Source organism: Microcebus murinus, chromosome 5 (genome assembly GCF_040939455.1).
Source record: "Microcebus murinus isolate Inina chromosome 5, M.murinus_Inina_mat1.0, whole genome shotgun sequence".
NCBI lineage: Eukaryota > Metazoa > Chordata > Mammalia > Primates > Cheirogaleidae > Microcebus > Microcebus murinus.
In genome coordinates this window covers 26107991-26135960 of record NC_134108.1, presented here as the reverse complement: position 1 = coordinate 26135960, position 27970 = coordinate 26107991, and the positions used below count along the sequence as shown (strand labels likewise).

At 37.4% G+C, this 27970-nt stretch overlaps 1 protein-coding gene across 2 annotated transcripts in view; it reads right to left on the bottom strand.

Annotated features, from left to right (window-relative positions):
- Nucleotides 1-27970, bottom strand: part of MAP3K5 (mitogen-activated protein kinase kinase kinase 5) — a 195294-nt gene that overhangs the window by 110307 nt on the left and 57017 nt on the right. For both annotated transcript variants that reach the window (XM_012739434.2, XM_012739433.3), the window contains exons 2-7: nucleotides 23850-23989; nucleotides 12176-12199; nucleotides 6499-6692; nucleotides 5491-5659; nucleotides 4212-4318; nucleotides 1170-1340 (exon numbers count right to left, since the gene is read on the bottom strand). In XM_012739434.2, coding sequence (XP_012594888.1) covers nucleotides 1170-1340; nucleotides 4212-4318; nucleotides 5491-5659; nucleotides 6499-6692; nucleotides 12176-12199; nucleotides 23850-23989 — 805 coding nt within the window. The remainder of the gene's footprint in view (nucleotides 1-1169; nucleotides 1341-4211; nucleotides 4319-5490; nucleotides 5660-6498; nucleotides 6693-12175; nucleotides 12200-23849; nucleotides 23990-27970) is intronic.

Sequence of the window (27970 nt, the reverse complement as noted above, 5' to 3'; positions counted from 1 at the left end):
CTGTGCCCTGCAGACTAGGGAGTGTCCCTGAGGGAAAAGCCATTTAAATGTGGATTTTACTTAATGTGGTGCCCTTCATCCAAGGACAAAACCTCTTCAGTTTCTGAAAGCACTCTTAGGTGCTTTCCAACATTTTTAAAAAAACGTTTCCCCAACATTTATAATTGTTATCACCAGGAAGACCAGTGCAACAGAACCTACTCTGCCATTTCCAAAAGCCAGGACCTTGATGAGCAGAAGCAAGTTTAATGCAATTCATCTTCCCAATCTTTTCTTTTATGGTTTCTCATATTTTTAAGCCTTCTTTAAGAAATCTTTTCCTATCCCAAAGTCATAAATATAGTTTGTATATTTTGTTCTAAAACTATTTTTTCTCAAGTATTTTTTTTTTTTCATATTTTGGTCTTTCATTCACTTTGATTTCATTTTTTGTGCATGGTTTAAAATGGAGATCCAATTTTATTTAGTTTTTCAAAGCAGATAAATCTTCCCAGGACTATTACTGAAGAATCTATTCTTTCTCCTCTGGCTCATGAAGCCTACTCTGTCATAAATGTAGTTATATATATATATCTCAGTCTGTTCCAGGCTTTCTCTTTTATTCTAGCATTTCATTTGTCTATACCTACAGTCACACTGCAATACCTTAATTATTACAGCCTTATAATAAGTCTTGTTATTTGGTAGAGCAAGTCTCTTCACCTTGTTCTCAAAAATTGCTTAGTCTGTTCTTGGCCCTTTATCTGTTCAAATAAATTTTTAAATCAAGTTTGTCAAATCACATGAAAAGCCCTATTGGGGAAAATTAATATCTTTAAAATATCAAGCCTTCTCATCTACACACTTGGTATATTTTTCTATTCATTCAGGTCTTCTTTTATGTCTTCATATAAATTTTTAAATTATATTTTGTTATTAATAATACTACATATTTCAAATATCTCTTAAAAATTGTATTTCTTAAATTATCTTTTTGTCCAGTTTATCCCAATTTACCCTGTCATGTTAAAGGAATGTCATCAAATTATATACTCAAGTTATAAAATCTAAGATTTAGTTCACAATACACAACCTAATGGATAATAGTACTTTAACACTCTCACTTGCAAAAAATGTTTTACATTATGGATTTACCAATTAAGTAAGTTACTTATATCCTGTATACTTACCAAGAGGCTCCATGGTCTCTACTTTCAGTGTCTGTGAAGTTAGAGTCCAAAAACATATCTTTATAGATTCGACCAACAAGGCAATACAGATCTGAAGCCACCTGCCCTTCACTCTGTACCATGGGAATCATAATATCAAGAGCTTTTGCTCTGTCTCCAGGCAGATTTCTCCTAAGGTAGACAACATTGTTGTTTCAATATAGATTACAGAAGCAATACAGGCTGCTTATTTTTTAAAAACTCTATTTGATATATTGATTTACATTAGTGAAATTAGCAAACTCAAAACAATGATTAAATTTTAAGAGTCCTCTGCAAAACTCTGTCCTAAGCTTAATTTTTATTCTGTAGTATGTGTGCTGAGTCTAACAGGGATCTCTTTTAAGTTTCTTTTCTAATAATGGTGATTTGTACTCACCCATCCACAGTCCTTCCAATACCCCTGCAGCCTATAGGCAGGTTCTAGTTGGTGGAATGAGATCGGGGGTATAGTTTTGTGGTCTTGAATGACGCAGGGTGTATTATTTCAAATAGGGACAAAACCCTGACCTTAGGTTTTAATGTCATTTGCTTCAAAACACTGAGCAAACTAATTCACAGACAATACCAGAAACCAAATCTAATCCAAGAGTTGCCTAAATTCCATGTGTGACCAATTGATTTTCTAAGAAGTTGCTTTATGTAATTTATTTTTAAATACCAAATATGTATAGACAGTTCTTAAAACCAGATAAAAATTCTCTAAGAGATGCCATTTCTTGAGCCTTGAAAACATGTTAAATGAAAGAAGCCAGTCACAAAAGACCACATTCTGTGTGATTCTATTTATATGAAATGTCCAGAATAGGCAAATCTACAGACAGAAAGCAGATTAGTAGTTGCCTAGGACTGGTATTCAGAGGGAAACGGGAGGGTGATTGCTGATAGATAGGAGGTTTCTATACAGGATGATGAAAATGTTATAAAATTTGTTGTGCTGATGGTCACACAACTCTGTTAATCCATTAAAAATTGTTGAGTTGTAGTCTTTAAATGGGTAAATCATATGGTATATGAATTCTATTTCAATAGAGCTATTATAAAAGAGGTATCATTTCTATTCTCAATTACCACTTCAAATCTCCTGTCCATGAAATTCCTTTTTACCCTTTGTACTAAACATATTGAGTTTAGAATACTGCTTCATACAAATATGCTTATCATTTCAGTATATTTTAGGAAAGAGAGACAAAACACAAAGGAATATTATGAGAGGCTCTTATGGACTTTTCATTTTAAAATATAACATATTCAATGCCACCTTTCAAAAAAACTTATTCGAAAACTAGTCAGAGCAGATAATCTCTGGAGGTCTCATCTAAGTCTTCAAATCTAAAGAAAAAAATGTTTAATACATGGGAAGATAAAATATATTTTAATTACACAATTATTTTATTTTATTTTATTTTTTACGGACAGGGTCTTGCTCTATCACCCAGACTGGGACAGCAACATAATCACAGGTCACTATAACCTCCAACTGCCAGGCTCAAGCAATCCTCCTGCCTCAGCCACCCAAGTAGCTGTGCCTACACACCCAGCTAATCTTTTTAACTTTTGTAGAGACGGGGTCTTGCTATGTGAACCAAGTTGGTCTCAAACTTCTGCCTCAAGCAATCTTCCCACCTCAGCTTCCCAAAGTGCTGGGATTACAGGCATGAGCCTCTATGCCTCACCCCCATTATACATTTATTGATAAGATTAATGGATGGATGAGAAGAATAGAAACAATCTGTGGTTGAATAATATGCTGACTATTTTCTTCTAGATAGATGCAGTGGAGTCTAGTGGTGAGAGCATAGACCAGAGACAGATCTGGGTTCCAAGCTCAGTTTTTTTGGTGGGTTAATTATGAGGCTTGAAGAATAGTTATTCAATCTTTCCAAGCTTCAGTTACTTCCTGTGTAAAATAAGGACAAAAACGCTTACATGACACAGGGCAAATACTCAATAAATGTGGCAGAGGTGGGGTGTGGTGGCTCATGCCTATAATCCCAGCACTTTGGGAGGCTGAGGCAGAAGGACTGCTTGAGGCTATGAGTTCCAGACCAGCCTGAGCAACAAAGTGAGACCCCATTTCTACAAAAAAATTTTAAAAATCAGCAGGATGTGGTAGTGTGCACGCCTGTAGTCCAAAGTACTCAGGAGGTTGAGGCAAGAGGGCTGCTTGAGCCCAGGAGTTCGAGGTTACACCGAGCTATGATAACACCACTGCACTCCACCCTGGGAGACAGAGTGAGACTCTGTCTCAATAGATAAATAAATGTGGTATCCTCTCCCTTTTTCTTCTCATCATTCTCTTCAGTTGTGGTAATTATTAGTACATATATAGCCAACTCTCTCACCACAGAAAAAACCAGCAGTACAACTAAGTAAGTTTTGGACGGCCAGGGCCCCAGGGTCCTCCATGGTGACTCTAGGTAAGAAGTGGCCTTGGGGTGTGCCATGATGCAGACAGAAAGCACAGAGGCAGGACTGCACGTGATAGTATCAGTCCCAATCCTAGCAGATTCATGGGCACATAATACAAAATGTGACCAATAGAGTTTTGATTATAATTAGGTGTGTTCAGAGCAGTTCCGGTAAAAATAGTCTCTGATTAGGAATATGTTCACCTAGACATAACCATCCATACCCCAGTTAAATTGTTGTATGAATAACCATTTGGTGTTGAATATATTTGCTTAAAGATAGTATCATATGCATATAACTTAAAAAATTATAAAAACTATAAATTGCAAATACAAACTTTGACAGAGAAGAAAAAAGAATTGTAAGAATTTAAATACACAAATAGTGTGAAACCTTTTTTACTGAAAAAAAAAATCAGAGAGAAATCAGAATGCATGCTGCCTACATTTCACATGGCTGAGGTAAATATGTTACTATTACATTCTAATAGGTACTTGTTGCAATGCTACAGCAAACACAGACCCTGGAAGGAATCTGCTGGTTAAACATCAACGTGTTAGTACATTATGGAAGGGAACTTTTTCTTCTTACCTATTCAGTGCAAACGCATAATGAAACTTCACATGGGGGTGGGAGGCCAAATCGAAGGTTGGCAGTTTTTCCAAAGTCTCTACCAGCTTCACAATAGAATCATAGTCCTTTCAAACAAGAGGAGAATAGCATAGAATTAAACCATTAGGATAAAGTTCTGACAATGAAATGTCTTTTGACAACCAGATATCTGAATCTGAGAAGGGCATTGAAAAGAGAAGTTAGAATCCATAGAATACTTTGAAGTACCTAGAAGCAACTGTTGTCACCGCTTTTCTTCTAAGAAGTTTGGATTGTACAGGTAAAAACATCAGAAATAATAGAGTTACCGTGATTGGCAAAAGTCAAAAAAGTGAACAAACAAAAAACACCTAGCATGATAATGCTCTACTGCTTAAATATGGGTAGTTTATGTCTCCATAGAGCTAGACTCCTGATATGCAGTGTTCTAACAATTTCTTTCAGGGAAATAAAAAATTACAAGGACATGGAGCATTGGATTGAACTCCTATTATAAGTAGCGAAATGGTTTCATTTCATATGAGTAAGCTACTCTAGCCATGGGATCCTAAGTGCCACAGCTTGTCTCATACGTAAGTCTCTGTTGTCCACGGGAAGTTTCCACGGAACTTAAAGGCTGGATGTGGGAATAAGAAACCAGAAGTCCCTTAAATTTTACCATAAAAACCTAATAGCAAATCCCCAACTCAGAAAGGATTCTATTCTACTTGCCATATTTTTAAAATTTTAAGACATGTCAATAAAAATGAGACAGCATGTTAGTGTGTTTTACATTACATATTTCAAAAATTATTTTTATAAGTAATCAATTACATATTTTTCCCTTCGGGCCAGTTAGAGCCAGCACTATCAATTTCAAGCAACACAATTTTAAGGAGTAAAAGATATATTCTGAAAGCTCTAAAAATGTCTGCTATTTGCCAAAACAAAGCTTTCATTTATTGGCTGACAGGTGTGCCCAAGGCTAACAGCAGAACAGACTATCTGCGGGTTATCTCTGCAAGCAGACTTTTCTCTCCTTTTGGAGGAAAAATTCAGATCTTTACCCTACAAGTCTTTCACAGTCACTGATGGTTAACTCATGGGAGTCTTTTTCATTTATCATAAAAATCATAGGACAGAAAGCTTAGGAAAGTCAATAAAAAACTACATGTAGTAACATGAGTTACTAATTAGCCAACTAAAATTTGAGGTTAACAAGTTCCTTTATTCCTCTAATATGCTACATGACAAAGATTGCACTGTAAGCATCTCTCACCTGGATATCTCTGTAGGAAAGTAACAGATTTATGACAATATCTGCTGTCAAGACTTCAATGTTATCTACTCGCTGCCGAATTCTTGCCAATTCGGCTGCCAATTCTTTACCAGTGTATAAATTACGAGCTTTCCTGATATCGTTGAGTATAGATTCCCGGAAATACTGGCTGATAAAAAGAAAAAGAAAACCACACACACATTTTCGAAGAGTTAACACTAGAAAGGATTTCAATGAAAAGCAATAATTTTATAAAGAAATAAATGACACTCGCAGCATCAGTAGTTTTCATTTCATTCAGATGCATAGAATGAACATCTCTAATATCTGGCATTATCAAGAAATTTAACACTGTGCCTTCAGAAATAATTAAAAGTAAAGGTACTCCATATTAATGAATTTTCTTGCAGTATGCCACTTAAAATGCCAAACTACAATGTACCACTTAAAATGCCAAAACTTTATTTTTCATTTTATTATTTTTTTCTTTTTTTAAATTTTGTTTTGATGTAACATTTTTATTGTTTTGAGTAGAAATTGTTCTAAATAACTTAATGGGTCTGTGATTTGAACATAATACAACCTTGACTTTCTGATTCAGCATCATTCTTTATAACATAAATGATTGTTCTTAACCAAAATATAATACCACTCTCAGTAATTTTTGAAGTTCTTGCCCTTACTCTAAAAGTCTCTGGATGTTTATCTGATAATGTTTCTGTACTTGCTTTATATAGATTGTTAGCTCTACCATTACCATAAAGTAGTCAGTAGTTTTTGTGTGTGTGTGTGTGTTCGTTTTTACTGGCATCAAGTTGTTGTTCTGTGAATAAAGTGACTAAAATGCACTATGTGGCATCTATTTTATCCACTTAGAGGATAACATACAATGTTTTTCTTGGTTCTTTGCTGTACACTGATACCTGAAGAACATCTGATAAGATGCACAAATGGAAGAAGCAGAATAAGGCTTCCTTATCATTACCAAACGGCATTGTTAAACTTCACCTGGAATTTGCTTGTGCCACCTTCAAAAGTTGAATGAAACGATCCACAAGAGGTAAGCAGATGGGTCCAAGGAGCAGCTCGAAGTTGGGTTGCATGAGCTCTGTCAAGCCCTTCATGAAGCTGCTGTCACAGCAGTAGACCTTGTTGTGTGGAGTGATCATGTAAGGAACAAAGGTGTAGTTCCCAGTGCACATCTGCCGAGAGAGGACACACGGGAGCTGGGAGGCGGCCCAGAGACGCCACACTCGGGGTCCCGCCTTATTTACATGACTCATTTCATTTTACATAATATTCCGAATTCAAAGGGAAATAGAAAAGCCTCATTTCTTATTTATGACCTATAAAACTGGAAATTTCTCCCAATTTCTTTAATCAGTCACTTCAAATATTTATGACTTACAGATGATACCAAATATGTGTGGAACAGTTTCTAGCAATCAATTAAATACTTATTCACCATCTTTCAAGGCTACGGCACAATGATATATGCTGTAGGGAAAACATAGTAGTTTAAAGCACAGGCTTTAGACTTCAGGGAGCTTGTGATTTAGTCAGAGGGACACTGCGTAAATGTGTGGCAATGCGAGGAGCGAGCATTTAGACAGTTTCCTGCGTGCAAGGCAACGCCGTGGGCAGCCAGCTCAAAGCTGCTCCCTCAGGGCTGCTCTCTCAGCCCATGGCCCCACTAGTCTCCCAGGGACTAAATCTATACGCCCAGAAGTCAACCTTGACACTTGTGTGTCCTTCCCCTCCTATATTCTATCCTATCTATCCTGTCTCCAAAATATATCTCATACCTGTCCATTTCCCTGCATCTTCGCCACCAGGACCTTAGTTCATGCACCAGTATACCTGGTCTAGCCACTGTCATTGGTTTTAACTGGTCCCCTAGCTCCCGCTCTGGCCTTTCCATCTCCTCTCTACCCAACTCTCTTTTAACACCCTCCCTTGGGTTACTTCCCACAGCTTCTTAAAGCCCTATGCCTTGCTCTTGCAGGAAGAGGAAGCTGCAATGTGGTTCGCCAGAGCCTGACTGTGCAATCCTGCCCCCTAACCTCAGTCCTGCCACTCTCCCTCGCCCACTGTCACCTGGGCTCACTGGCCTCTTCTCAGTTCCTACATGATGTCAAGTGAGGCTATGCGGGTGCACACAAAGGCAGAGTGGAAAGAAGGAAGGAGAAACTGGCTTGGACACTCCCGAGTAAGCAAATTTAACCAGAGCTTAGGAAGCAAAGCTGACTGGAAACTGAATGCAAAGCTAAGGATGTTAACTGTATCTTCTGCACAATGGGAAACCACAGGAGGAATTCATAGTGGGAAAGAAAACATAATCAAAGCCGTGCACTTTGGCAGTCTTCGTAGATAATACAATGGACTAAAAGAGAGAATTAAGATTTGAGATTAGGCAGGAAGCTACAAAGCATGACCAGATCAGCAGCAGTATAGAGAAACAGACATATGTGCTTCATGTTAAGAAGAAAGAATCAGGCCAAGCACTGTGGCTCACACCTGTAATCCCAGCACTTTGGGAGGCAGAAGCAGGAGGATCACTTGAGGCCAGGAGTCTGAGATCAGCCTAGGCAACAAAGCAAGACCCTCTATCTACAAAAAATAAAAATCAGCTGGGCGTGGTACATGTGCCTATAGTCCCACCTATTTGGGAGGCTGAGGCTGAGGCCAGAGGATCGCTCAAGGCCGCAGTGAGTTATGGTCGTGCCACTACTATCCAGCCTGTGCAACACAGTGAGACCCTGTCTCTAAAAAAAAAAAGGGAGAAAGAACCAGCTGGACCCGGGAACTGGTTACACATATTGAGAAAGAGGAAGAAGGAGTCGAAGGTGACTCTGCAATCCTGAATGAGGCTGCCTACACAGAGTAGTATCATTAACAGAAAGCAAGAATGCAGGAAGCAAAACCAGACTAAGTTATTTACAAACACATTGCATTTTGAGACACTTATTGTATTCAGGTAATGAATCACAAACAGACTCTGACTTACAGTTAAAATGTGAAAAGAACTTCAAAAGGTTGAGATTTGATCCAAGGTGGGATAGGGTGAAATGTTCACTTTTAGAAAGGCTGGGATTTAGGGTCGTGGGGTGGGGGTGGGGGTTTGGGGGTGGAGGGGGGGTGAAGGCAGGACACCTAATGTAAAAATGTCTAAAAGAGAGTTGAAAGTAAAAGAGTTTCAAGCCAAAATATAGACCTGGGAATTATTTGATATCGTTGAATCAAAGGAAATGGGAGAGAGCTCTAAAAGAAAAAGGCAGAGGGCTGAGAACCAGAATGGGAGAGGTAGGAAACCCTGTTCATCACTGTCATAGGAGCACAAGGAGTCCAGATATCATCCCCAGCCATATCAGCACATGGAGAGCAATCGGAGATTCTCTTACCCTTAGCACTAAACTAACACGCACAAACATGTATTCACCATGTGCATGTGCCAAGGTATAAACGGTCACGTCAGTGGGTCACAACCCACTGAAGAACGTGCTGTTGTCTCCATTTCACAGGTGAGGAGAACAGGTAAGGCTTACAGGGTCATGCAGCTGGTCTGTGACGTGTTTGGCACTCTAGCCCAGGGACTCTTTCTCTAGCAGCCATGTCATTACAATTAGGGGGCTATGCACCCTCTGAGTGGCTTTTACAAGCTGGTACACCTGCTCTCTAACCTTCCATCACCTTCTGTGGGAACCCTGCGTGAGCCAAGTGACTACACATAGCAAACAGACAAGAAGTGCCAAAGGCCCTTACGGCCAGACGCAATTACTTATGAAGATAGTATCCTCTGAGGCTACTTTGTTGTACATCAGGTAATGAAGCAGAAACCAGGTACGACTTCCAGTTAAAGTATGAGAGGAGCTTCCAGAGGTTGAGATTTTATTTTTAAATCAAGTACACTGAATTGTTCCTGCTCAAGTTCTCCTTCATGAAACAATTACTGAAGGACTAATCAGGAAGAAGAAAAATCAACATGTCCTGCTTCTAAAATGTAACCAAGATCCCATAGCACGCCTACCCAATTTAATCCTTTTGCCCAAGCCACTGCGTAAGCAGAAAAGAAAGGCGAGGAAACTGAAGAGGTCACTTTCCAAAGCTTCTAGAGCTTAAACTATGAGTGAGTTCTAGAAGAACAACAAAACCAAATACTCCTATTTTAGATAAGCACCATAACTAAAAATGACAAAGAAAATGCTCTGAATCTTGCAAGTCATAAAATGAGAACAAATAGATAAAAAGCCAATAAATCAGAAAAGTGCTACCAGAATTTTAGACTATTAGACTTTGGTTGTTGGATAAAGTTCTGTATCCTCAGAAGCCTTGATACCATGTGTACAAGACATGAAATATACATTATTATTAAAAAACTGGGCACTGGGGAATAATGTATCCGTGTGAAATAATCCTGGCACAGAATGACGGTCAGATATCTGGGTATGTGTTGGGCAGCTCGGGAGCTGAAGGGAGAAAAATGCAAGCCACGCCATGCAGAGAAAAGCAGTTCCTGAGACAAAGCCCATGGTATATGGCTCAGAATCCTTGTTGGAAAGACCCAAGCATGTTAAAGGTTTTCTAAGTTCCTGGCCTCACTGTACTCTTTGGAGTTTCTTCCTAATTTTTTTTTCTTCAATTTCCCATTGTCAGTGCCAGAAACGAAAGGGAGGGTGGTAAGCCACAGAAGGCACATGGAAACAACTGAGCCTGAGCTAGGAGACAGCCCCAGCCGTATGTGGTGGGGAAAAGTGCAAGTGGTGGTTGTGTGACACCCTGTTTTTAAAAAAGACACCAACTATTGCAAAGAGCACTTTTTCAAAATGATGAAAATTAAGAATTGGGGAACATTTATTTCCCAAGTTGGCTCACTTGTAACTTAGAAATGTTATTACTGCAATTTCTGCTTGCAGTGTGCCACCAAACCCATAGTTTGAAATAGCTGATAATCCAAAGTAAATAAAACCACGACTTGTGTGATCAAGAACAGAAACCTCAAGCGCAAATGCCTTTTATTAACAAGGTACTAATTCTAAAATATTTACACCTGCTTCAAAGATGACATTTCCTTATATTTCAGAACAGTAAGGCATGCTCATAAAATAAAAATGCTGATCTCCTGGGCCCACGCTTTTTTTCATGGCTATAAAATCTTGCAGCTCAAAATCTAGTTTTATTCTGTTTTCACTGTTTAAAAAAAATAATGCCAATTCTGTTTTTCAATTTTTAAAAAACACATAAAGGTGACCATAAATGTGTGGGGAAAACGAATTAAGCTTCTGGAAAGAAAAACTCTCAGCATTTGAATATATTGAAAAAGAGGCTCAAAATATTCAATTTATCAGGACATCCAGCACCCGAAACACAGCAGCTTTCTCAAGCCAGTGGGCAACTTATTTGTAATGTGCAATATTGGGTCATGTATCAACCTGCTTCTCCCCACGTCCAGGGTGGGCTGGGCAGGACTGGCTGCTTCTTCCTGCCACCAGGTCGCAGGTAATGCTACCTCCTCTGAAGGACTTCGACCTAATGCCCACCCCCAACCCACTCTTTAGCATGTCACCTACGTTAATTCCCTAATTTGTTTGCTTGTTTGACCACTGACCTTCTCCCAGCTAGACTCGGCCACTTCTCATTTGTTGTCTATGCAATAGTTATAAATATGGTTCTTTCCACTTCCAACCTCCCTGGCAAGAACCCTGTGGCACCAGCCCAAAGCCTGGCACACAGGACACATGCTCAATCAATATTTGTTTTATAAAATTTGTTACACAAATTAAACAGTTTAACACCTTTAACAAATTAAATAGTGTTTAAAAAAAACAGTGAATGGAAGCATGAAGCAATGATTGCTCATTTCCTGTTGAGATGGGAAGGGTAAAAGTTTATAATGGCAACATTATTTATGCTGCAATGAGTCTCTGTCCTGGTGAAATCGTAAGCATTCTACTTTTTAAATGTCTGATCTAAGGAAAAGCTACCGATTGTACTGTTAATCGTATCGTCTTGAACCATGTGCACACTTTATAGGGTATATTATCTTAACTCTAAATTGCAGAGGTACATTCTTTAAGGCTTTTTAAATACTGGCTTACTTTCCAAAATGAAATACACAACCACTGGCTTAACAAGGCTGTTTCCACTGTATAATTTTTCTTCATGCAGCAGTTCTTAAGATTTATTTTTCTCCCTCTTTCATATTTGTTTAACTCTGTGTGGAGGGTAGGAATTCTGTAGTGTATTGTAGTCAAAGGAAGACTACAATACTTAGAAATTTAAATCAATCTCTAAATAGAAGATAGATGGTAGACACATACATACATCTATCTCTCTGTACATATATATTCAAATTTACATATACTGTATATATAAATACACATGTGTATCTGTGTATCTATATACTGCTTTAGTGCCACTTATATCCCACAACATTAAATGTACTATAGAAAAAAATTTTCCAAAATATATATAGAAAACACAGGTGTTAATGTCATCTCTAAAAAAAAGGTTTACTACAATGGAATTTTTAGATACAACAACCATATTTACATTGATACATCAGAAACTCTGAAGAGAAATGACAGGGATAGAAATTAATAATTCATAGAGATATTAAAAATACCAGAGATTACTTGATGGAAGACAAAAGATAAACAATTTCTGGAAGATTAAGTAAAATACTCACAGTATTCTTCTGGCAAATGATTTCCTGAAAAACAAGAGGAAAAAAGCCAGCAATTAATGCAAAAATCAGTTAATTTAATGATATTGAACTATGCTGTGCAGGAAAATTTGTATTAACAATTATATTAGCAATAAGAAATTTCAGGAAGTGCAGAATAAGTTCCTGCATCTGAGAAGTTTACAGTGTGATGGAGGAGACAGGAGAACACAAAAGAATTTATTATCTGTGGTTTAAGGAAAACAGCACAACATGTAAAATCCTCAAACGTAATAACCTAAATACCATTTATGAAGAATAGTATGTGCAGAATTACCTGATCAGCCATGATCTCTTTAGGAAGAAGTTAAAACAAGTTTGCGTTCCCTAAGTACAACCTCACTGTCATCCTGAAAGGGGAACAAGCAGCCTGCTACATTCTGGACAGCTGGAAATAAAAGGCATTGGCCACTGGCAAATCTACAGGTAGATGATTAGGACATGTGACAATAAATAGTAACGGACATAATTGATGTATGTTTCAATAAGAAGTGGAATAGGATAAATATGCCATGTGGGCAGTGTCCCTGTCCTCTTGGTTGTGAGCATTGAGTGAGATCATGCCAATAATATAGCTATACAGTGTCTGGCACATAAAGAGCTCTCAGTATAGGCTGGCTATCATCATTATCATTTCTAGACATTAAATGACTAGAGACACTGGAGAGATGAACTTGAAAAGCTCCTGGTATAAAGGTTTCATTGAGGTTGGGGAATCGTAAGTTAGAAAAAAATGGGACAATGTGCTGGAAAAGATGGCATGTATGTTGTTATGGCAACAGGAGACACAAGGCATTTGTGGAGCCTCAAAGGCAGTCCATCTGGCCAAGGAGGGGAACCTGATCTGGCGAGGTGAGACAGTGGCCACACATGGCCCGGAGGACTGGCCATCATCCTTCAGCCTGAGACTAAGATGCTAAATCACATAGGGACAAAGAGGAACCATTGAGGGCTTTGGCGTAGAGCAACATGTAAGATTTTTGAATGTTTAAGGATAATAGATGAGAAAACAAATATTTTGTTTTCTTTTTCAGACAGTCTCACTCTGTTGCCTGGTCTATGATTTCATGGCATCAGCCTAGCTCACAGCAACTTCAAACTCCAGGGCTCAAGTAATCCTCCTGCCTCAGCCTCCCGAGTAGCTGGGACTACAGGCATGTGCCACATGCCCAACTAATTTTTTATATATATTTTTAGTTGTCCAGCTAATTTCTTTCTGTTTTTAGTAGAGACAGGGTCTCACTCTTGCTCAGGCTGGTCTTGAACTCCTGACTTCACGTGATCCTCCTGCCTAGGTCTCTCAGAGTCCTAGGATTACAGGCGTAAGCCACCACACCTGGCCGAGAAAACAAAAATTGACAGAGGAAGGAATTGTGCTGGGTGGTTTTGAGAGGCATAAAGACATACATAAAATATAAAAATGCCAAGCAAGGTGGGTCACGCCTGTAATCCCAACATTTTGGGAGGCTGAGGCTGGAGGATCACTTGAGGCCAGGAGTCAGAGACCAGCTTGGGAAATATTACAAGACCTCATCTCTACCAAAAATAATTTTAAAAAATAGCCTGGTGTAGTGGTGTACACCTGTAGTACCAACCACTCGGGAGGCTGAGGCAGGAGGATTGCTTCAGCCCAGGAGTTTGAGGTTGCAGTGAGCTATGATTGTGTCACTCCACTCAAGCCTGGGCAAAAGACCATGTCTCTAAAAAATAAAAATAAAATACTAAAAGATATGTTTCAATACCTATCTTGCCAAATAAAAAAAGGACATATTTAACAAGAAACATTATATAAGGATGGATGTGCATGAATGCACACGCCTGCTATAAGTAAAAAGAGCGATACAGACAGCAAGGGCTGTGGTTTCTCAGAGAAAGATGATCCTGCAGATAGAGGAAGTCTGGGCAGATCAGAGAAAATGTGGGACTCAAGCTGAGCTGTGAAGGACAGACACAACTTCCAAAGGCAAAGCCAGGAGCAGGGATCCACGCTGGAGAGCTAGGAAAAGCAAAAGCCCATTTAAGGAACAACAAATGTTGTCACGAGGAGCTAAAGAAGACAGTTCATTTGGGGACATATTGAAGAAAGAATTAAAGAGGTCTTTGGAAATGATCTTGAATTTTTACCACCAGGCTAAAGCAGAAAGTTCATTTTGACACATAAAAATAGTAAGATTAGAAAGTTATTTGGGGCCTTACTGAAGAAAGCTTTGGATGCTAACACGAAGCACTTTGTTCTGTGAGCACTTAGCACTCAGACTGCTTTTTAAGATGCATCATGTCATATGTACAAAGAAGTGTCAGCACCTATTGGGAAGTCGTTTGCAATAGGAAAGGCTGGGAACATAAATGTCCATCACCTAAAAACTGGTTGAATAAATGATGGTACCACCATACAGTGGATACATTGCAGCCAATGAACAATGAAAAAGTTCTTTTTGAAGTGACATGGAAAGATCTCCAAGACGTACTGCTATGTGAAAAAATCAAAGTAAGAATAGTTTTTATTCTATACTCCTATTTATGTATAAAAGGGAGGAAAAGGGCATTCTAATTTGTAAATTCATAAAATCTCCCTGGCAGGATATATAAGAAACTAATAATAGTGGTTACCAATGGAAGCAGCTGGCAGGCTAGGGAACAAAGGTAAGAGTAACTTTTTACCATATATCCTTTTTTATTATACTTTTAAATGTTTGTAGCAGGTGAATGTATTACCTAAGGGAATAGAATAAATAAATAAATACCTAAGGGAAATGAATAAATAAAAGGTGAGCCCTGTTAAAGTTTTAGAAGTACAAATCTGATTGTGGTGTTTAGTATTTGAGAGGGAAAAGCATTTAGGTGGCTATTGCAAAAGTCCAGGGATATCACAGGGGCTTGGACGATGTAGGTTTCACAGATATAGAAACCAAGGGACAGAAGAGTGACATTGTGAAGGAAGGCTTAAGTGGTTTTTCCACAAGTGTTTCATAGGTTGTTAATGCATATTACATACACACACACACACACACACACACACACACAAATGGTTCATGCACAAATAAGTAGAAAAATCTTGGATAATCTCAATGCCAGGAACACAATATGTAGAATTTTCCAAACTTGATTTGTGCAGCATCAAAGAATGTTGGATAATCTCAGTGCCAGGAACACAGTATCCAGAATTTTCCAAACTTGATTTGTGCAGCATCTCTCCAGAGCAGCAAACCACACCTTTGCAGATACTGTTCTTACTTGATAGTAATATCCTTCCTCTTATCCTCTATGTCATAAGGAAATACCCTTCCCTCCACCTTCTACCCTGTAGCATTCTCTGTGCAGAGCACAGGAGTAGATATGTCCTTATCCGTGCCATGATTAACCCTCATACACACCTCTATGATAGCACTTCATATACTACATGGCCCGTTTTTCTTCCTATGATTATCTCATCCTACATCATGAGCTCCTGGGTGCAAAGACCACCTGTTTCATTCATATTTGTAACCCCACTGATTGTCTAGCAAATGCCATGGCATATAATAGGTACTTGACAAAAGCATGAATAAATGAATAAATTAATGAATGTATACAATATTGGACTAAGAATTAAGAGTATGCGTAAGGTCTGGCTCTGCTCCCAGCTAGCCATGCGTCACTTCACTTTTCTCTCATGAAAAACACTAACAGAGTTGGATTGAGTGACTGCTGGTTTCTTCCAACTCTGCATTTGCTTTTGGCTAACGGGCTATCGTAGTCAGTGCTGTCCTTGTGCTGCTGAGAGAAGAGCGCCCCTGTGCTCCCCCAGCACGAGAGCTACTCTATCTACCCTTGTCTCTGTTTTGGTGCACCCGGCACAGAAATGGAAGTGGCAGGAGAGGGATGAGTGGTGAAGACTTAGCGAACTTGAGGATCTACGGAAAACCACCACAGCCTTTACTAGCTTAGGGCCAAAGTGCTGTGTCTTCCTGAGGAATTGCTCTTTGGAATAATAACCTTCTCACATGTATCCTCTGTATTATATCGAATTATGAGACTATTATTAAAATCATTCCCATAGCAATCTGAATTCTTGTTAACTACTGCTTATGTCTTGCAGAAGAAATGGATACAAATTGTTCTTTTGAAGGAGACAGAGTTTACTCACAGCTTATGAAGTAACCATAAATGAGGCATCAACTTTAAAGAAAAAAAAAACTACTACTTTTGCATAACAGTCTCTAATTCTGTCCAAATAAATAGCAAACAAGGTCTCGAGAGGTACCTAACTACAGAAGCAGAACAGGAAATGTTTAAATTGTACTAAACCCATTAAAGGGGGACAAAAAAAAGGAAAGGGAATAAATTTAAGGCATAACTGCTATATTTCACATCAGATCATGGAAACTTCTCATTTCAAGTGCCTATAAATATAAAAATAAAATCAACATAAACTCCAACCCCTTACAGTGACATGTTTCTGAAGATGAATTACCCCACTACAACTTCTATATTTGTCTGAAGTCTTTAGGGGACTTTTGGTCAGTGCGCCCCCTGGCTATACCAGAAACACCCAAAATAACTTTTTTTTTTGGGGGGGGGGGGAAGGTCTCACTCCGTTGCCCAGGCTAGAATGCCCTGGTGTCAGTCTAGCTCACAACAACCTCAAACTCCTGGGCTCAAGTGATCCTCCTGCCTCAGCCTCCCGAGTAGCTGGGAATACAGGCATGTGCCACCATGCCTGGCTAATTTTTTCTATGTATTTTTAGTTGGCCAATTAATTTCATTCTCTTTTTAGTAGAGAAAGGGGTCTCACTCTTGCTCAGGCTGGTTTCAAACTCCTGACCTTGAGCGATCCACCAGCCTCTGCCTCCCAGAGTGCTAGGATTATAAACGTGAGCCACCACGCCTAGCCCAAAATAACTTTTTAAAAAATTTTTCTGGTACTCTTTGATAACCAAATAGAGGAGCAAGACAAAAGACACAATTTAGTCTAGGTCTCATTCCAAGGAAAGACAAAGATTAACTTTATTATTTTTATGTTTTTAATTTTTTTTTTAGAGATAAGGATCTTGCTTTGCTGCCCAGGCTGGAGTGCAGTGATATAATCATAGCTCACTACAGCATGGAACTCCTGGGCACAAGAGACCTTCCTGCCTCAGTCTTCTGAGTAGGTAGGACTACAAGTGTGCACCACTACACCTGGCCAATTTTTTTTTTTTTTTTTTTGTAGAGACTAGGTCTCACTTTGTTGCCCAGGCTGATCTTGAACTCCTAGCCTCAAGCAATCTACCTGCTCTGCCAAAGTGCTGGGGTTATAGGTGTGAACCACCGCACCCAGCCAAAGTCTAACTTTTGATAGCTATTTGGGACAATATAAGTTTGAAGAGGTCATCTTAGAAATAAATAGAGTGTCTCTACCATTGGAAAGTTTTTGTGCCTAAAATTTAGGTAATTACAGCCAGAGGAAGGAAGTGAGAATGACAGGTGAGTGGTGGCCATGTGAAATTGGACTCGGGGGAAGAAGCAAGAGTAGGAACCAGGATCTCAGCATCCTGGAAGAAGAGAAAGGAGCAGACAGTGAGTTTGAGTCCAGAGAAAAATGTGGCCCCAGCTGGAGACCTTCTGGGTCTTCCCTTCTGATCCCTCTTTCTGTCCTAGTGGAACTTGGCAAGATTCCCATTAAAGTTGGGACAAAGAGGGATATTTCTATTTCCTATATCCTCCAGCTCCAACCTCTTATCTAATTTCAATGCATCAGGGTTAAACAAGGAACTATCAGATGGGCTGTTGTGAACATCCTGGGCTACACTGAGAAGATGGGGACATCCCCTCCCCTCTCTGCACGCTACTAAAACAAAGCTGGGAAGACTCAGGAAGAACAATAACACAAGTGTCACAGAACTGTGACACAGAGTCTTTAAAGATAGGAAAGTAAGTACCTTTGTGTTTACATGTTATGCTTACATAAAAGCTTAAGTTAAAAAAAAAAAAACAACTCAATAATCTAACCAAAACCTAGAAAACTATCTTTTGCAACACATATAAAATCTGTGGATAGACTTAGAGAGAAAGGCACCAGGCAACGAGTCAAAGAACATGGGGCTTATCCCTGCCCTGACATTTGTTAGCTACGCATGCCCCTAACATGTCACTATGTCTGTCTGGACATATTTCCCTTTTGTAAAGAAAGTATCTTCTTTCTATGCAATCCAGATAGTGAGTTTCTAACTTGTCTGACTCATTGGGTTGTATGTAAAGATTAAATGAAATATGTTTATGAAACCACTTTAAGTACTTTAATCCCATATACAGTATGAGGTATCCATAAAACCAAAGTAAACAGCTCCAACTCAATTCTGGCATTGCCAAATCTAGAGACATTTTGCATCTGTAGTTTTCAAGATGGGAGGGGACAAGAACACATCCTTCTGTTGCATATGAGCAACTGTCAATTAAAACAACCTGTACCAAAAATCAAGTTAAATTATACCAAAGCTGGAAAGTAATTTTAAAAGAAATTCTAAAATCTTAAAAGAAACCTCTTTTCTTTTCTTTCCTCATTAATTTGGTTCCCTGTTTAAATAAATATATCTTGGTGAAAGAATTCTACTGTAAGTATTAATAGATATCTGTCTTTGCCCTGCATTGGAATGCTGATGAGTGACATACTATATATTTGACATGGCTGCTTAACATAATCTATGCTTTATACTGTATTGCTATTTATTACAATTAACTTCTTCTTCTTCTTTGTCCCCAGCTGTTTCTTTCAGCAACGCCTAATTGGACCATATTATTCAAGTGCATCCTTAAGCAAGGGATAATCTAACAAAATCATTACATTTCAGCACAAGCTGCATTACCACTAACTGCTACGCATAACAATCTCTACAGAAACATTTCTCCTGTAATGGATAAAATGGGAATAAAGCCTATTTGAGTGCAGAAAATAAACAGATTCGAATACATCTGAGGTTTTCTAACCACAGCCAGAACATGAGGAAAAAGAAACTAAAAATATTTTGGGATTCCAATGCCCAAAATGTAAGTTATTCTGATGAATACAGAAAATTTAAAAAATATAGCAATAGTTTTCTTTAAAAAAGGTTAATTATTACATATGTCAAGTATATAAAAAGTATAAAAGTTAGCAAAAACTCATGTATCTACCAACTAGATTTAGAAATATAACATTACAGATATAGTTGAAGACTCCTGTCTTCCCCTTCCAATTTTATTCCACTCTGATCCCTTAGAGAGGTAACTATTCTGAATGTTGTTTATATTACAATTCTCATGCACATATCTATCCTTCTACAAAACAAATGTATATAAAAGCATTGTCTTGCATGTGATTATACTTTGTATAGCTCATACAATGTACACATGTAATTCGTTTTTCCCCTTAACACTGTTTCTTTTTTGGATACATTGATATTAATATGCAAAGCTCTATTTGATTTAAGTGCTCTATGATATTCCATTAAATGATATAGCAGAAAATATTTATTCATTCTCCTGATAATAGATATTTTCCATTTCCTTCTATGGGAGGAGCTATTACAATGTTAACGTGAACATTTTTTATTACACCTTCTTATGCAGTGAGAGATTGTTTTACAGCACATATCTCAGGTAGGAATTGCTGAGTCGTGGTGACATGCATGCTCAATTTGACATTATTAGATACTCCCAAATTGCTCTCCAAAAGGTATTGCCACTACACTGTCCCACCAGCAGTGTTTAAGTTTCCTACTCTTTACAGCCTTGTCATCTGCCATCTCATAAGAGCTTTTAATTGGTGACTATGTGATGGTGTGAAGTGGTACTTTATTGTTTTGTTTTGTTTTACAATCAGCATTGTTTAAAGAGAGTAGGGAGTGGCCCAGAAGGAAGAGAAGCTGAGGAAGGGAGTGCGAGATAAGATCACAAGAAACGTTGCTGAAAGCTGTTCTTGTAAAGGAATTTCTGGTAATAGAATAAACGGTTCATTAAAACAACTTCCTCACTCTACATAACCATCGTTCATTTCTCCTAAGCCCTTTCGGACATGGGATGCCTTTCATGCATCTGCACCCCAGCTCCTCCTCGGCCATCGTGTCCATACTTACTCTCTCATGTACTGAGAGATTGCAAGAAGTCTGATCGTTTTATAATGCATGAAATAAATCAGAAAAGAATTGTTACTAGCATTTCCTATTTTCAAGCAAATCTCAGCATAGAGTCTCTCTTAATAAACATGATAGACACATGAGAAATTCTGATGATGTTTATTTTTTTTTAATTGTGAAAAATGTATTGTTACAACGGTAAGGGGAAAAAAGAATCAACTTCCCTCTCTCAAAATGCAATGATAATCTTTTTTTTTTATAAAAAATTAAAATATTTCATTCTTACTACAATAAAATAGTACTTGTGATTTAAAACAATGGATATAAATCTTATTACAAGTACATGTTATGATTAGATTCTAAATATCCTTTCAAATGACATCTCAGAAATAGATTTTTAAGAACTTTTATAGTTCCCATTTATTATTTTTCAAAGAGCTTAAACTTAAGAAAATTTTGTTTCTATGATTTCTGAAAATTTGCTGATGAAGAAAAACTGCTATCTTCAGCAAAGAGCAATAGATGAAAATCAAATGGTTGCAGTTATACTTTCTATATGTCCAAAGAATTATCCTAAGTGAAGCTAAATATATGACAAGAATAGCATTCTAATTCTGTCTTTGCCCCTGCAAAAACAGAGAGATGCTTCATTTTTATTTTATTTAGCTGATCCTCACATGACATATTATTTTAAATATCTCCTGTTCTACCTTATTTCACTGCAGTTTTCCTTTCTGTTGGTAGATGGCAGGGATAACAGAGTGACACCTTTAACTAACTGCAGTAGAAATAAATTAAATTAAAAATACACACACCCCAACTTTTCTCAGTAACAGAGAACCTGAGGAACTTTTAGGACTCAGAGGAAACTGTTTGACTGCCAAAAATACTTTCTATCCCAGATATTTATGTCTTCTGCAATCACACACATGGCCTACCAGGCTGGGAACAGTCTAAACAAGAAAATGGCAAAAGCTTAAGTTATTGGAAGGGAGGAAAGAAAGAGAAAGAAAAGATGGGTGTTGCACAGAACAATTCTACAAGCACAGTTGATGGGTATGTCTAAATGAACACATGCAACAAGAATGTCTGACACGCCTCTTATCAGCAATAAAGCTTAGTGGTTAAAGGAAACAGGCTTTAGAGTCAGGCAGACCTGACCCCAAATGTCCCTAGCTTTACCACCTTAGGTAAATGATTGAATCTGTTTGACCCTTAGTTTGTGATTCTATAAAATGGTGATAGAATGAATAGGGCTGTTTTAAGAATTAAATGTGAAAATGTATGTGGGTAAATCACTTGGTACCTAGCAGGTAATATTACAAGATAAATGAGTGTAGTTTATATATCACTAGCCTTTTTAAAGTACTACTTTATTCAAATACCAACAGCACTCACTCCTATACAAAGGCTGGCTAAAAATAATTAAGCCAGTTTATTTGTCCATATGCATTTCTGATAAGGTTAGCTAGCTTCATCTTTTTCTCTCAAATGAAATTTTAATTCATTAAAAAAATATTTCCTTAGGAGAATGTCCATAAAACTAAATCGCCAGATACCAGTACGGGCAAAACCAAAAACTGTACAGAGTAAAAATCTCCAACACAACACTGCCTGTTTAAAATACATTTAATCCAAAGAAAAATGAAAAGAGCCAAATAGGCTGGGCGAGGTGGCTCATGCCTGTGATCTTAGCACTTTGGGCAGCCGAGGCAGGAGAATCACTTGAGCCCAGGAGTTCAAGACCAGCCTGAGCAACATATCGAGACCCTGTCTCTGCAAAAAAATAGAAAAATTAGCTGGGTGTGGTGGTGCACACCTGTAGTCCCAGCTATTTGGGAGGCTGAGGCAGAAAGATCACTTGAGCTCAGGAGTTCTGAGGTTGCAGTGAGTGGTGATGACATCACTGTACTTTAACTCAGGCGACAGGGTGAGATTCTGTCTCACAAAAAAGGGCCAAATAAAATAATCTCATTTCTTCATCAACTGCTAACATATGTTGTAAATAGTAACAAATCAAAATGTTCAATTACAATGGAAATCAAACAGGTGCAGGGGGAGAAGGGGATCGATAAATTCACACTCAATGGGTACAAGGCACACTATCTGGGTGATGGAAACACTTATAACTTTGACTTAAACTGTACTAAAATCATTCATGTAAGCAAAACGTTTGTACACTTGTAATATGCTGAAATAAAAAGAATAAATAAATAAATGTTTAACTTAAAACACAGTTACAGGCTGGGTAGGAGGATCACTTGAGCCCAGGAATTTCAGGTTGCAGTGAGCTGTGATGATGCCACTGCATTCTGGCTGGGTGACAGAGAGAGATTCTATCTCAAAAAAAAAAAAATATATATATATATATATATTTATATATGTATATAGTTACAAAATTTTATGGTGCATTAATTAAAGGGGTAAACCAGGAGTAAATTTAATTGGGGTTTCTTAAGGATTCCCTACTTAAGGATTGCTGCAGGTAAAGGATCGCTCTAGGTCAAAAGTGGATTTCGGACAAGTAGGAGCAAATCTCTTAGGGCTATTTCGGAGTATCTGGAAAGGGACATGCCTGTCCATTCCCAGCACAATGTCTGGCATGTGGCAAATATAGTTGCTCAACAAAACTCTGCAGGTTTTTCAGAGAAAGCCATGTGTGCTTTAGATATTCAGATAAAAGCAAAATACTACTAACATTTTTTTGCATGAATTTTGGGTTAGAGACATTCATGTGACAATTGCTAAGCCATCAGAAATACGGTTCAGAATTCTAGGGCTCCGTGTCCCCAGGTTGGCTCTGATTCGGCAGCAGGAAGATACAGCTGAGAAAAGCCACATGGAGCGAGCAGCGACCTTCACAAAGGAAGTGGATGCCATCAGGCTCAGCGTGAGTCTCACTGGACTGTGAGGTGCTTTTCAAAGAATCACACAGGATAAAATCACTTGGGCCTGGAAAAGTATTTTAGGCAACCTTTTTTGGTGGAGGAAAAGCTTTCCTATGAGTAAGTTCCTATTAATGGAGAGAATGACATTGAGACAGGTTGAATTTTGTAGTCAGCTATAGGAAATTTTTATTCCCTTCTTCCCATCTTATTTTAAATCATACCCCAGTGAAAGAGGGTGGCAATTTTTTCAGGATACTCAAGAGAGAATCTCTCCTCCCAGCACTTTTAAGTAGGAAGTGTACCTGTAGTTGGAGGCAGGTGGGCACAATGAAGCCCCCAGTGGTGACACAGCAGGAGGCCTGACTGTACCTTATGCAATCTCCTTTTCTTTCCATGGAGGTGCGCGTACTGATAACTTCCATTAGCACAGTCTCCTTGGCTGCGGCTCTAACTGAAACTCAGAACTCACCATGCACTTTTTTCCTACCTGTGTGTCATCAGTTCTCTACACTGAAATCTAGATAAACCTCACAGCTTGATTCCTAACTGGTGCATAATGATCACACCGACAAAAACATCCTTTTACAAACATAAGCTACTTAAAATGTTCTGGATGACAGAGAGGGATCCCTGAAATGCTAGTGCTAAAATTAAACATTCAGTAAACAAGGCAGGTACCTTCAGTGACTGCAGCGAGTCTGAGTTAGTATCACAGTAGAGGATGATGTTGTTGGCCATACTGAAGCTTTCTCTCACCCCGAGGTGGTAGAACAAGGACGGCTGCCGGAAGGCATCGCTCATCTCCACCACAGCAATATCTGCAAACAGAAAGCAAAGTCCCCCAAACGATGACGCTTAAGTAATGCCCAACAAGCACATTTTGGTTTCAATAACTTAGTGCTCAAAAGAGGAAATGAGGAAATAATAGGGATTTTCCCTTTTCATTTATCACTGAATTTTGAATTTGCAGTTCTACCTGGAAGTGGTTTTATAAAATGTAAAGAACCTGCATTTTTCAAAGTAGAAGATCATATAATTACTGGAAACTGAGGAGAGTCTGCAATGATAGGAAACAAGGGCTAATGCTCTCCGTTAAATTTCAACATTAAAACGGGTTAACTAAGGTCCCAAATAAAAAAATTCTTTAAAAAGGACATTCATAAAAAATAGCAATAAGTAATAAACATAAATGAAATTAAAAAAACCCAAATACATAAATGTATTATTTAATAGTTAGCAGAGCTAGGTTTTAGAATTAATTAATTAATTAATATCTAGTAAGTCTCTGGTAATTATAATCAAGAAAAAAAAAGAGAGAATAAAGGTATAGAAAATTATACCTAAGGAAAATATAACCACAGATGCAAACTTTTGCAAAGCTCAAAGATGACCAACACCAAAGTAGTAGAAACCTGATATCAAAATTTGACAATAATGTCACCAAAATAAAATTTAGATTAGTCTCAAACTCACTTATAGATTAGACAAGAATATTAAAGAAAAACAACAAAATATACCAAGTAGTATACTATAAGAACCCTAGATCATGACTTTAAAATTTATTTTGGAAATTCAAGGATGGCTCAATGCACCAGCATCTCCACAGATGCTCCAAGTACATTAATTAAAATTCAAAATCTATTTCTCATTTTAAATAACTGCTGAGATGGGGGCAGTAACACACATCTGTAGTTGCAGCTATTCAGGAGGCTAAGGCAGGAGGATCACTTGAGCCCAGGAGTTCAAGGCCAGCCTGGGCAAAACAGCAAAACCCTCACCTCTAAAAAACATAAAATAAAATAATTTTTTTTAAAATTACAAATGGAAAATATAAGGGATCTTCCTTAACATGAAAAATATTACATATTTCATAACAACTGCCAATTTTGTGCTTATTTCCCATGAAAATCAGGAACAAAAGGCTGTCAACAAGTCCTACTACTATATAATGGCTTTCTGAAACTGCCAGCCATGCAATGAGATTTTTAGAAAAGTAAGGAGGTATAATTCTAGAAAATAAAATACACAATTATCTCTACTATCAGGTGTTATGGCTGTCAACCAAATATCCAACAGAATTAGCTAAATAACTATTAGAAGTAATAATACAACTTAGTAATGTGTCAAAATGCAAAATTATTATGAAAACCCAGAACTTCTTTTATAATTACAATAAGCATTTGGAAAATATAGTGGAAAAACAGAACTTGTTCACAATTATAATAAAAATGTTAATATATAACAAATTTAACAGACGATGATAATTTGTTAAAAATATGTGCAATATGTGAGAGATGAAAGGTTAATATCTTTATAAATCATCTCTTATTGGTCAACTGAAAACAAACCAGCAATAATAAGAACACTACATTAAATCATTAGGCAGTAGACATAAGCAAACAAATTCAGAGAAGTTTAAATGGTAAATAAACATATAAAAATTCATTCTCCATTTTACATTTTTAAATAACGTAATAGACCAATAATAAAGTGCCAATTTTTTTGCCTAACAAGTAGGCAAAGATATTTTAAAACAGCCAATGAAAATACAAATAAATGATACTCTTGTGCTATGGGGAAGTGTAAACTTTCTAAGAGACTTAAAGTCCTTAAAATTATGTATACTCTTTGACTTCATAATCCTATTCCTTGGAATTTACTCTGAAAAATCCTTATAAATGTGAACAGATTTACCTGTAAGTATGTCCTCTGAAATATTTTTTACAATAATGGAAAATGTGTAAATATCCATCAGCAAGAAAATGGTTATATGGTTATATGTATGTGTATATATGTGTAATAATATATATACACATAGTAATAATTTCAAAAAATGGCACATCATGTAACCATGGAAAACTACAAGGTGGAAGAATACTTAGCAACAGAAGGTAAATTCAAGCTATATTAAGTAAAAAAAATTAAACTATAATATATACATTGCCATGTGAAACAATGTACATATTATATTTTATATAATTATATCATTATACATTATAATGAGTGCATTACAATGTTTATATTCTATAGGTATATGCAAGTGAATAAAAAAATCCGAAAAGTTGTACACTAAAACACTAACAATGGTATTATAAAAGCTGTACAATCAATTATTTTAATTTTAGTTTTCATGCCTTCTGTATTTCCCACAATTTCTATTATGAACATTAATTGCTTTTACACTTTGGGAACCCATCAAAATAGAAAAAACTACATTGAAGACCTATGTGACTAAATGTAAATCCAAAATGCAGCACATAAAAATATTGTGGACCCTTGAGAAGCTGTTTGGTGCAAAGTCTGCTTAATGAGCATGAAATCAGGATTTACAATTAGTGAAGGAGAAATCAATCAGATGACATGGAAGTGAAGGCCACAAGAGATTTATTAAAGTTATGAAACAGGAAAACAGGTCAAGGGAGCTTCAAAAGTTTGTTTTTCAAGACTAAAAATGACTTAAGGACTGTTTAATACAAATAAAGACTTTTCTTTTGGGGTCCTTAACATTTCTACATCAAAAATCAACACACGAAGAAAGTGAGTCATTGCATCCTACCCACACAGCCCAGCTGCCTCCTGCACCCACACGGCTTCCTCCTCCCATGGGTGCCAGCCACTCAGCAGTCAATCACTGCTTTAAAATCAAGAGACAGCGTAAAGTGGAGCTGGAGAAACCAAATAAAACACTAGCTGATGAAAAATGGGAGACATGAAAATAAAAATACTAAGTTAAAGTAACGAAAGGAAGGAGGGAAATTTTTCCAGAGAACTGACTTGTGGAATTTGATGCTAAAATAAAATAAAAACACTGCAGAAGGTTTTCAGATTAAGATAGAAACTAGGCATTTAAAATAAATGTTGCAAGCAAAATAAGATATATTCATTACATCTGAACATCTAAGCAGGAACAGATCCATTTTTGGATGCTATATAGAACATTAAAAAGTGCTTATTGGTATAATTTTACAATACGGTAATACAGTATGGTAACTCAGAAAAGGGTCAATTTTGTTCCTATTTCAAATTCAGATGAGTGATTTGATCTAAGACATTCCTATTCTTTTCCAAATCTATTTCTTAACTTCCATAGACCAAAATTCATTGTCTCTGATATAAAGTCCAATGGGTTTTGAAAAATGCATATCCACCACCACAGTCATGACACAAAATAGTTCCTTCACTCCAAAAAATTCCCTCATGCTGTCCTTTTGCAGTTAATCCCCACCCCTAACCCCAACTCCGGGCAACCACTGATCAGTCTCTATAATTTCACCTTTCCCAGAGTGTCACATAAATGGAATCACACAGCATGTAGACTTTTGGGATTGGCTTCTTTCACTTAGCAAAATGCATTTGAGATTTATGTATAGATGTCCATTCACAGGTTGAAGGACATTTGGGTCATCCCCAGTTTGGGCAATTTTGAATAAAATTGCTATACAACCCTTTGTATGAACATACGCTTTCAATTGTCCTGAGTAAATACCTGAGAGTGGGATCACTGGGTCATATGGTAAGTGTATGTTTAACTTAATAAGAAAATGCCAAACTCCTTCCCAAAGTAACTATACCACTTTGCATTCCTACCAGCAATGTATGATTGTTTCAGTCGCCCAACATCCTTGTCAGCACTTGGTATTGTCAGTGTTTCTTTTAAAGCCGGTCTAATGGTATGTAGTGGTATCTCATCATGATTTTAATTTGTATTTCCCTAATGACTAATGATGTTAAGCATCTTTTCATGTGCTTATTTACTATCTGTATATCTTCTTTGGTAAAGTGTTTAAAGCTCTTGCTCA